The sequence below is a fragment of the Columba livia genome, chromosome 3 (assembly GCF_036013475.1).
Source record: "Columba livia isolate bColLiv1 breed racing homer chromosome 3, bColLiv1.pat.W.v2, whole genome shotgun sequence".
Lineage (NCBI taxonomy): Eukaryota > Metazoa > Chordata > Aves > Columbiformes > Columbidae > Columba > Columba livia.
The window spans coordinates 29087068-29099560 of NC_088604.1; the positions used below are offsets into that span (position 1 = coordinate 29087068).

The 12493-nt window shown below is 34.9% G+C and overlaps 1 protein-coding gene across 1 annotated transcript in view; it reads right to left on the minus strand.

Annotated features, from left to right (window-relative positions):
- The window catches only part of EYS (eyes shut homolog), an 870368-nt gene that overhangs the window by 766565 nt on the left and 91310 nt on the right, over positions 1-12493 (minus strand). The window contains exon 3 of the mRNA XM_065056200.1: positions 11882-11995. Coding sequence (XP_064912272.1) covers positions 11882-11995 — 114 coding nt within the window. The remainder of the gene's footprint in view (positions 1-11881; positions 11996-12493) is intronic.

Here is a 12493-nt window from a genome sequence, read left to right on the forward strand (position 1 = left end):
AGCTCTTTCAGTATAGCTGATTTATTTTCTAAGTTGAAAAAGATACCTAGACTAGCACTAACTTCTTTCCTCCCTCCCTCCCTCCCACCTCCCTCCCTCTCTTCCTCACTCCCTCCCTTTTCTTTTCCCCCTCCTTTGTCTCACTCCTTTCCTTCTTTCCTTGCTCTCTCTTCTTTTCTTCATCTGATATCATTCAAGACATATTTACTGATTTTTACCTCACAAAACGATTGTGTTCCTGCATGGCGTATGCATATGTACTGGCACCTTACATAACATCTGCGTCGTGTAGCATTCATAGTAAGTCACTCATACTGTGACTGTATTAAACCATGCCCATTCTCAAGGAATGTTATTTGACTTCTTTAAAACAAAGATCACTATTTGCCTATCTGGGAACTGTTTATAGTTTAGGCTGCTGTTATTGACCATAAGGTAGTGTGTCCTTGTAATGTCTCCTGCTGATGAAAGATGCACTTTACTTGTCTAGTCATCCTTATATCTTCCTGAAATATCAAAAGGCTGTTGAGCTGTAATGGCTTCTGTATTGCAAAGGTCACAATCTGTATCATTTCATCAAGATAAACGCATCAGTGCAATTTAAGTGCTAGGATCTGCAGGACAGTGAATATATCATTAATGGGCTCACCTACTCTTTTGGACTTGTTTCAAACTGTATCAATTATCGATTAATTTTTAAGAAAGGAAAAAAAAAAAAACTAGTCATATGTTTCTGGTATCGTTATTATCTTACGCTACTTCCTAAGTCATGAGCATTTTCAGTCTGTTATTCCATCAAATAAAGAGAAAATTCAGCACATCTTGCTTTTTAGTCCTGATACCTGCCTGCATTTCTCAAATATTATATCCCCTTTGGTTCATCCTTCAATGTAAATTTTCCTGGCTACATAGACTGAACTATCATGGCTCTTTGATACAACTTGCATCTGTATGTCTTGTGAATTTTCTAGACTGTAGGCACACTCTGACTGTGCCTTAGAGCTTCTTTTATTATACTCATTGTCACAATATTATTAATATGTTTGTATTGCTTAAGTATTGGAGTCTACAATACTGTGCTCATTTTTCTTTCAATTCAGAGCAATTATGTGAAGTACTTGAGGGAAATGCAGGCAGAAATCCTACTTCCATCCCACAGAACCCATCTCTGCCCTGATCTCCAAGCTTCTTTGAATAGTAATCTATATTCTCAACACGTCCCCTTAACAATTGTTTTAAACAGGAAGTGAACCACAATTTCATTTAGTTTAAAATGAGCAGCCATGTTTGTAAAGAAAAAAATTCTTATGAACAGCTTTGTTAGGTATCTGAAGAAAGCATTGGGACTGAGAAAGTGAAAGGAAAAAACCCCACGTTACTGTGCCCTTGTATGCATACTACTTTTGGATATTAGTACAGAAATCTTGTAACACTGAGGCTATAAAAATATATAAATTATTTTGGCACAAAATTTAACAATATAGTTTATGTGATTTAAAACTCAAAACCCTGTGGAATTGTTTATCTTTCTTCAGATATTTCACTTTTAGTACTGAAGTTTTCTTTACTTCATCCAGAGGCAACAGAAAGACAGATCCCTCCACAGGGTGTTTGATTAAATGACTAAGGTTAAGATGAGAAAAATAGAACTTCACAAGACTTAGGATCTGGCCCTATTGGGAAAAAAAAAAAAAAAAAAAAAGGCTGACCAGAAAGAGTTTCTGTGATAATCAGTGTCCTATACTCATTCAGTCATGATGTTTGGGGTTTTTTTGCTTGTTTGTTGTTTCTTCTTTTTAGTGCATTTGTAATGAAGTACTACACCTGTGAAGACACAGACTTTACATTGTATTAATTTATAGGACATGAAAAACAGGTAAAGACTGATTATGAAAGAGACCAATTGTCATTACACATAAATGTCTAAAAGCAAAGAAACATCAAGTTGGCATAAATCAACCTAAATTATATTCCTAGTAAAATTAAGCTTGGTGTAAAATATATTATAACTGAACCTCACTTAAAAAAAGGGTTTTTTTTTGTATATGTATATAAAAATGTAATGCTTAACCTTTTCTAGAATGGTTATTTTTATTTTTTTTTAATGCAGATAAGTAGAAAAGCTACCTGCACTGAGATTATGTTTGTCTTTCTTGCAACTTATGAAGATTTAGATGTGTTTATACCTTCCAAGACCTTGTTAAAATGTAAATATTGTGTGTGTGTATATATATATACATTTTAAAAGCTAATTACTATAGTAATATTTAACAGATTTGTAAAATGCCTCATATTGATCATTCCTATGAAGTCTTGTTTTTTGATAAGGCTGATATAACCAGAAATCTCAGTTTTAAACTTCATTCAAATCCAGCTGCAATATACCATTTTAGAACAAGTTGGTAATATGAACTATTGACTGAAAGTCATGCTAAAACTCACTGTAGGCCACATGGTAATGCACACAATTAGTATTCTTTTTATATCCCAAAGTTATTATGGCTCTATTTTTTTTTTCTTTTTAATAGAATTCCTACACTCCCAACCGTAATATCAAACACAACATTTTAAGACCAGTCTGTAAAGGAAGGGAGCAAGAAATAGCCTATGGCCATGATCCAGCAAAACACTTAGAAAAGCATGTGAGTTTAGCCATAGACTTGCATGTCCATATGTACTTATTACACTTGTGCTCGATGGTCTAACATTTTTCACAGAACTATTGAAACATGTTTTTGATACTACACCTACACTTTAAATCTCTGATATTAAACTAGTTTGTTTGAATTATTTCTAAACCTTTAGCCTATGGCCACCCCTAAAACAATCACTCTCCATAACAAGCCAAAGTTTCTTATTTTTTCTTTTTTTTTTAATTTTATTCCCCAGCCCTACTTTCCTTCGCTGCTCAGTAACAACTTAAACTCTTCTGTATTTTCTTTCTAATCTGTATTACTGAGCCCTTCTATGTCAGTACATCTGTTTCTTACCAGTCTTCCATGTTATCCTCCATATCTTGTAACTCAGCACTGAAGATGTATTTTCATCTCCCTGATCTATTACTTCTTTCTTAATTCCCTACTAGTCTTCACTTAAGGGGAATCTTAGATGTGACATGACACAAATCTGCTCTTCCACTACTTTTGCAGGCCTGTAATGATCCATTTCTTAGCGACTCCTGCTGTTGACAGTGTCAGCTGTAAGCTCTTCATGATCACCAGTCATCTTAGGCCTGGCAGAGAGGGAAGAAGTTGCTGGATACACAGTAAATCCAACCTTTCTGCTCCACACCTGTACTCTGGAACTGATGTTTCCATGATTCTGATGTTTCTAACGAGGACAGAGTAATATAAGAAAACTTGTATCTGAGGGCAACTTGTATCTCATCTGTCATTACTGCCATTTTAAATTTACCTCTGTTGAGGCAGAGAGGATTACAGAAATTTGGTAAAAAATATCTTTTGTAATTCTGCATATAAGGGCTTTGGGGGATTTTTCTGTATAATGTGATTTACAGCTGAGAAACTCAAATTGAAATTTTAAACCTATAATCCTAAAAATGCTTTTAGCAAAAAAGATATATTTTAGGCAAGTATGGAGAATTTTGTAAGACACTGCACAGAGCATGCACATTCATATAAAGTGAAACTGATAATTTGTCATAATAGTCTTAAAATAAAAATATTTTCTAAAGATTATATTTCCTTTTCCAATATTTTAATCTTTTAAAAGTGAGCTATTAAATATTCATGCTTCTATAAAATTATAAATTCAACTATGAAACATTTCAGCCACAGTTGCAGTAATGTTAGAATATTACAATTCTTATACACAGACACTTGAACAAAAAAAGATGAGGAGAGGTTTTTTCAATAAAGGATGTTAATCATGTCCACATTGCAATGTGGAAAAGGTGGAAATGAAAACTTACTTCATTTAAAAATTCTAGCTATTTTAAATATAGTATTTAAGAAAAAAACAAGCATGACAAAAATGTTTTTATTAATACACTCAGGAGTATTACCTAAGTTTAGATACCTACAACACAAGAAAATACATGAGAGCTAAATATCTAGAAATTTCTTATATTTAAGGGTAAGATCTAGGTTAAGACCAATTACTCCAATAAAATTGCTCTGAGGAAATAAGATTTTAAGCCTATAGAGGAACGCTACAGGTAAGTTCATCTCTTAGGTTAAGGCACCTAAATTTACATAGTTGTGTAGTTACATGCTTAAGTGGATCTATGCATGCATGTGGTCTTTATGTTCCCCCTATTTTCAGTTGTGAAGTAGCTAATAGTAGTCAGTCGAGCTTGAAGAGTGATTCAGCTAATTTTGTAATACTCTTAGTTCCATTTTGTGTTGACTAGATATTGATTGAATGCAACAGGAACTTGGACTTTTAACTTTTATACTTAAACAAATTTAAGAATTTTAACTTTGTGAATGTCTAGCTGAGATATTAACCAGTACTAGTTAAGATGAATCTTCAGAGCCTTCCAAATTCAGACTTGGTACTGATGACAACATTTTACATGGGAGACCACAATGTGGGTTTACAGGCTTAGCCATTTTGCTACAAGTGGATGTTAATGTTGACTGTGAAGAGGCTCATTTTTCACACTGAGGATCTAACTAAGAACACCAGCTATTTTCAAAGGCTAAATTCTTATCATTGTTATTTATGTAAGACTAAGTTAGTTGGTGTCACGTAATTAGGGAACACACATGAGCATTTGACATCAGAGCTTTGGGTCTTGAGTTGTTCAGTCTCCTGACATATGTCATTAGTGCATGAAATATCATTCTTCTTTCAAACATAAACCATTTGAGATGCATAAGGAGGAGAAGAGCTGCAATTATCTATAATAAGGAGTTGTGGATTTGTGGGGTTTTGTTTGTTTGTTTTGTTTGTTTGTTTGTTTGTTTGTTGTGTGGGGTGTGTGTGTTGTGTTTTGTTTTAGTTTGTGTTTTTTTTTTTTTTTTCCTTACAGTTAGTTGCATTCACTGCATTCTGTAATTCAAATAAGTATAATACTAACAAGCTACTGCTAATCAAGTGGAAAATATTTGTGGTTTTCCAGCTAGCAGAAGAAGTTTAGAGAAAACTGACAAACTTACAGGTCACAAAGGGAATACAATAATTCAGGTAGTTCATTGTCATGGACATTCATACACCAGAGTTTCAGTCACTTCATTCTTTAATATCTTTTACAGATTATTTCTAATTCCATGTTCAGTGTTACCAGTATTTCTTAGCTGACAATATCTATAAATAGAAAACATTTTTTCTCACTACTTTTTGCAAGGCCACACGCAGGCATTATTTTTATATCCTTGAAGAATTTTAAAAAAATACATAGTCATGGAAAAACATGTAAGGATTAACAGTAAACATGTCTCATGAAGGTGAAGTATCCAAAGACTGATTTTCTGTCTGTGAGGAAATGGGAAAGATTTAGTCTGATTTGCAGCCTGATAATACCTCATTACATTCTATCATCTCATTTCTGCATATGATGGTAATGGAGTAAGGAAACAAAGGGAGTTCATGGATTAGAATAAATAATTGCATTATTTAATATAGTGAGAGTTCTGTAACCTCGCAACAAACTCTTTCATTTAAAGCTGACAGTGTGATTGTTTTCATGATTTAATTTAGTTAAGATTTAGTGAGAACTACATTGCTTCTCTGACTACCAAAAAACCACAATCACTAACTTAAAAGCAAGTAGATTAATACAATAGAAGTAAACAAAAAAAATTATTCAGTTAGAAATTCATTGTAGAGTATGGTATTAATAACCTTGCAGAGAATAAAGCCCTTCCCTGAAGAAAAATATGTCTTAAAATTATTTATTTCATAAAAGAAAAAATAAATTGATAAATGCACTTTATACTGAACCAAACTGTCACATCAGTTATTGTATATAACATGGGTGGTCACAGCTCTGCCCTCATAAAAAGTGACTTCTACAGGCTGGCATGTTCTGTGGACCCTAACATATAGCCTAAGTATGGTTTGATCTTGGCTTTTAATGTATTTTGAGACAGTAGTAAAGAAATAACTTTACCATCTTTTTTTAATTATTATTATTACATTAAAATAAAGCAGCTATTAAATCAATTCCTTTGATTTTTAGGGAGTGTCTGATATTTAAAAATCTAGAAAATAAAGTTTCAAATCATGATGTCAGGGTGAAAATCCTTTTACAAGCCCAGATAATTAAATACAAACTGAAAGTGAAAAATAAAATTATTTTCCTCCAATTTTTTTAAGATGACACTGCTGCCAATATTGACAATATGCTTTTGCAAAACTGAGAAGACAAGGAATCAAGAGATTGAGTCATCTTTCCTTATGGTATTCTGTCCAGCCAAACTCTGTTGTTAATCACAGCACAAGCATACATCCCCAAAGAATCTTATAAGGAATATGCTTAAAATCTGTACAATATCCACGGATGTTTGCACATTTTCACCTATTTCCAAGTTATTTTAGAGCTGATAGTCTTACTTCTTTAAGAATAGGGCAATTTTGACTTTTTACTATAAAACTGAGCATTGTTATTCATCTCATGGTCACTAATCTTCTAAAATTGTTACTTTTTTTTTCCCAATAATTTGTTACAATTCATGTTGTTAAAAACTTACTAGTTGGCATATTGGATTAGAGTGTCAGTGAAATTTACTCTCCAAGGTCTTAATTTAAGCTTGATTTAATCTTGGGAAAGGTCACTGGAATTTGCCCTGCCATAGCATTTATAATAGGGTAACTTGAGCACAAGTTAACTAACTCATTTCAAAGGATCACTGAGCTGCTCAGCATTTGAAGCTACTCTATTTAGTAATTAACAGTAGACTATAGGAAGTATACATGTCTGGTGTTGTCCCAGAGTAATTATATTTGTCTATTGTATAGAGAAACATTAAAACCCAAATTCTGTAGCAGGATTATGTTTTCAGGCTGAACTTCGTGCAAGAGCTCAGGACTTGTCTAGTTTGTGTCAGTCTCTGTGTTGATCCCAGTAACAGCTCCCTCCCTGCTCCAGCTTCAGCTCTGGGAATGACCCCTCTGGGGAGGAGGTGACCCCATCCCCGCCCCAGTCATAGGCCTTTGTGGGGTGTGGCTGGGGACAACAGCCAGGATGCAGTTGGCAGACTGGGATAAGGAAGCAGATAATGATACGAAAACATGTAAAAGTAGACTGACAGGGAAGAAAGTTATAGCACGAACATCACACTCCTGAAGAAGACCTCGGGATGCTAGTGACTTGCTACAAGTCTCGTTCCCTCTCCTTGAGAAAGATTGATCTGTTGCTCTTGAGACCAAGTAGAGCACTGTAAAGCTGAGTTTAATACCAAAATGAAAAGTAGGTAAGAGGAAGGTCTTTTTGTATAATATTTTTAGGGATTATATTAATAATGCTTTGGATATTAATTTGGGCTATGAGTGTTAGTATTAGAGAAATTGAACTATTAGGCTGTTAAAACACTAATTGTACAAACAATAAATTCTTCTCTCCGTATATATATGTCATGAAGTCCTTTTACAATTATGTACTTTTTCAAAGTACTCTGGCTGTAATTCACTGATTAAGTGAATACACCATTTTAAACTAGAGCACCTGGACGATAGAAGTTCTAGCAAACTGGCTCCAAGCAAAACCACGTTACTCTTATAGTATCTCCTGCCCCACAAGGGGGGAGGGAACTCATTATAGCCTGTAAAGAGGCTAACTGGACCATTGGGGAAGGCAGGAAATGTAGTTCTCCCTTGCAGGTATATGTGGAGAAAACCAAAATCAAAACCAAAACAAACACAAACAAACAAACAAACACAAACAACACCAAAAACAAACAAATAAAAAACCAAACAAACAAAACCACACACAAAAAATCAACCAACAAACCAAAAAAAACCAAACCAACCAACCAACCAAAAACCAAACTAACCAACCAACCAACCAACCAAGCGAAAAATCTCAAGTGCTCTACAGAGGGTTGGCTTTTAATTACTTATCTTACTTTCCAGCTTCCAATCTAAAGAGTAAAAAGCCCCACAGATTCAACAAAACATGTTCAAATGGAAAACTACTGCTCTCAATCCACCACATACTGTCTAAGGTAAGCACACTAAGCATTGCCATTACAGAGGTAGTTCAGACATTGCTATTTCCTGTAGGTTGTGAATGAGTGACAATCTTCGGTGTGTCACAGGATCAAAACATCCATCAGAATTTCAGTTTCTGAGATATCCTCTTTGTTAGTGAATCTATAAAAGGCACATCTTCTGGTAGACTCTGCAGCCTGATAAGCCTCCTTCCTGGCTACTGGAGCCCATTCTGGTAACTGATGGACCTGGGGGGGTCCCTTTGTGCTAGGCAAACAGATGCAGCTGCTGTTTTCCCATTCACAAGGTCAACCAGTAGCGAAGATGAACATGTGTGCCAGAGACACACACATGCAGAGGATACTAACACAGCCGGCTATGAAGACTTCTGACAGACAGGGCAGTTCCTTTAACAACACCCACATATAACACCACATAAAACATATGTACAACCCAGTCCTCTTCTCTGACTGATCAGGACTGAAGCTCACCAGCAAAAACACTCAGCGCTTTACCCTAGTTCAAAAGGACGGACACATTCATGGACCTGTTGAATACAAGTGTGGGACCTCAGCTCCTCTAATACTGATGCCCAGATCCCAGGCCTCCTGCTCACGAGATGGTTCAGCTTGAAGTTTAATAATGAATTACACGTGCACACCCCAGGGTAGGGGAAAACAGAAACATTCTGGTCTTCCCAGTGGCTTGAGCCAGGTATACGGGCCCTGTCATTGGTCGCCTCTCCAATTGCTGATGCTGGGACTCTAACCTGCTCCTGCTGGCATCAGGCACAGGAGCCATCATCACCCAAGGTCTGATGCCAACCACTGCCACTAAATTCACTCACTGCAGACGCAAGTTCCTATGATCTGTGGTGTCCCTCCAGCTGCTGATGCTGAGACCTTCATTCACTTCAGCTGCTGGCATCACAGATGTCAGAACCACTGTCACTGGTGGCCTAACTCCAGTTGCAGACCCCAAATTCAGTCACTTTATTCTCTCCAGTTGCTGGCATCTTGACCTTACAGCACTCACAGGTGAGGAAAGAGTGAGATTGCATAGAAAGAGAGTTAAGAAAGGATTTAATAAGAGGAATGGATAGACTACAGTGATTCGATGCAAGGCTCAAACAGATAAGTGTACTGACCAGTGACTGTTCACACAATACCAGCCTATTTTATATCTCTTTCCTTTCCATACCCACCCCATCCTTGTTTTGCCCAGATCCCTTTCCACTGAACATTTCTCAATAAGTTTAAGGATGTAAATTCTGGTATGAATTAGAGTATTCAATCATAAGAATAATAGCATGCCTATTGTTAGCTGCTTGTTATTATGTTAAAAATGTTATTTCAGGAAAGAGTGAAAAGAGTTTGGAGAGCTCAATGAATGAACTAAAAAAATAATAAAAACTAAAACTACATAACTGACATAAACATATACACTGCTACTCCAGTAGAACCATTCTATCATTGTGAACACAACAACAGCGTCCTATAATTTTTTTGAATACTTGCAAATAATTATATTTATAAATATAATTTCATTACAATTTCATTTACCTCTCATCAATTTACAGTAACAATATCTCATACTTTCATTTCAGATCATGTAAGCTACTTACTGCCAGTGACTTACCTCATTTTGGAAAAAAGGTATGTCAAAAATTATAAAATCTTATAATTTGCACTCATATTTATGTTTTCTCTGCACAAGTTCAATATAAAAACACAGGAATGTTTTGAATTTTCTGCCAACTTCACACAGAATAGCATTCAAGATACAAGATTCATAATTACAGAAGTCATCTTGTCTGAGAACATAATAAAACCACTGTGAGATAACAATAGAAAAATGTCTGTTTTCATAGAAAAATGTCTGGATTCACATAGGCATTTGTTGTTTATTTGTGGGTTTTTTTGTTGTTTTTTTGTTTGATTGCTTTTTTTTTTTTTAACTATTATTGAAACTGCCTTAGTGCTAGCAAACACTTTTACACTGGATCACAGGAAGGCATGTAGACTTGAAACAACCACATTTAGTCAGAAAGTAATTGCGAGAGTATGTTAGTCAATCAGTCCTATTGCAAGGTATGCTGATGTGCTACATACTTTCTTGTTACAGCAGGACCTGAAGCAATTTATACCAAAGCAGGACAAAAGAGGTAAATTCCTGAAAGTCTGCATTCTCCTCCTGCAATACTTATTCTGATTAGAAATTAAGAGAAGTGCTTCTTCATTTTCTTTTAGCTAACTGGGGAATAAAAAGGGAACCAATTCATGCTCATAGTTTCCTTTACTCCTCACAATCCTTAACACCTACATGGAGAGTAGATTGCAGTGATTGCTGCCATCCGCTGTAGTTGAATGTGCTGAGCTGTTTTCATGTCATTACAAGTTTGGATTTACTGTATCTGGAAAAGTGTTTCTCCCCCTACACCCCTCCTCTCCCTCATGAGGTCAAAATTGCAAGGTTACAAAAGATTTTTGTGGGGAAAATTTCAAAAACAATATGCCCACACAATTTGGATGAAAGGGACAAGAGTAAGTGTTCTAAAAAGATACAGACCATGCATGGGTGAAAAGCTAGTTCTAGAAAAATTTACAAATGCAATTTCCTTCCTTGCAAAAAGAGGGGGTTTTCAGTTTTCTTAGAATGACGCTGACAATGATGTCCGCTACAGCAAAGGAAAGGAAGGAAAAGGAGACTAATATAAAACAGATTTAGTAGGAATTTAAAATTAAGCATGTCTATCCTATTTTTAAAACTATAGTTCTACACAGACTTAACTAAAATGTGAACAAAAATGTTCAGTCTTTCACTATGAAAATAAAGATTCCCTCTTGGATACTTCTTACTACCTTATGCCTTTTTTTTTTTTTTTTAACTCTGCATCTCAATGTAATGATTTCATTTTCATATTTTGTAATTGTCAGGGATAACTGATGCTTCCAAGAAAGTGACATTTTTTAAAGTTTTACTGTCCTTGGTTATTTAAGTTCTAGCTTTATACTTGTTGTATTCTTAAAGGCTGTTCTGAGTGTTGCTACTTACACCAACACAGTATCTCTCTGCTGTGAAGTACAAGAATGAACATTGTTTTAAGTTGGGCTGCTATTCTGACCCCCTAGTAAAAGTGTTTACATAGGATGTCTTTAAATATGTTTTCTGCTTCAAGCTTTTTTCATGAAAGCATCTTATTTGTCCAATATATCATAAGTAAACCAATTAGCTTCTGAGAGTTGTTTTGGGTTTTATTTGTTTGTTTGTTTGTTTGTTTGTTTGTTTTAAATGAAGATACACTGCTAAATTATGAGACTATTGACTCTCTAAATTATTTCCATCTTATTTTTCTAGCACATCTGCTAAGAGGATGCTGAAATAATGAATACAGGTGTCACGATCATTCTAAATCACCCAGCAAGAACTTCTGATCCTGTTCTTGAGAACTCTGTATTTGAGAAACAGTGAGTTAGTAATTATGAGTCTTACTTTGTCATATTGCCAATAGGAGGAAGGTACTCATGGATACACTCCAATTATGAAAATCCTCTGTCATTTATATGGTTTTACTTTAGTACACAAGTATTTTAGAATAGTCACATGGAAGTTTGACCTATTTTGCAAGACCTATTTAAAAAAAAAATCTGAGGAAATTGCAAACTGTGCAACAATAACATAACTATTTTAATAAAGCAAAAGTCCACATCATTATTATAACACAGGAGACCACTATTATAAGACAGGAAACAAAGTTGTTTCTTACCTGCAAAGTCCTTGTCACATTCACAAAGAAAAGTGTTTGGACTAACATTGCTGCAGTTACCATTGAAACACGTATGTGACTGGCACTGTCCAACTATTTCTGTACAATTTTTACCTATGTAAAGGGGATAATAAGAACATTGAACTTTAGCAAATATTTATATTTCTTTCTGAAATGTCAAATTTATATGTAAAACAAAATATTATATCTAATAGGTGGAGAGATAGCTATTTGTACTTATGTTGGTTGCTAGTTTTAATCAAAATTACTGAAGTCCTAAAGCAAGGCAGAAAGACGTTCAGTAGCTGTAATATGAGCTACCATGCTCAACCTCATCTGTTGTATAGTTACAAATTCACTTATAACTTAAAATGCAGAAATCCTATTAGTACTGCAGTATTTGTCTATTTGTTACACAAATCTAGCTTTCATTTTCTACCAGAATTGAGAACAATACATGTTCTCATGTGGGGTTCAATTTGAGTGAAGTTTTCTTAATATGCAGCTTTCTGGAAATTACAATTCCAATTATAAGTTGTTTATGTTATTACAGCATATGGGTCTAAATACTGTATAATTATGCTTGCCGCTTGAATTGCTGCTATGACATTA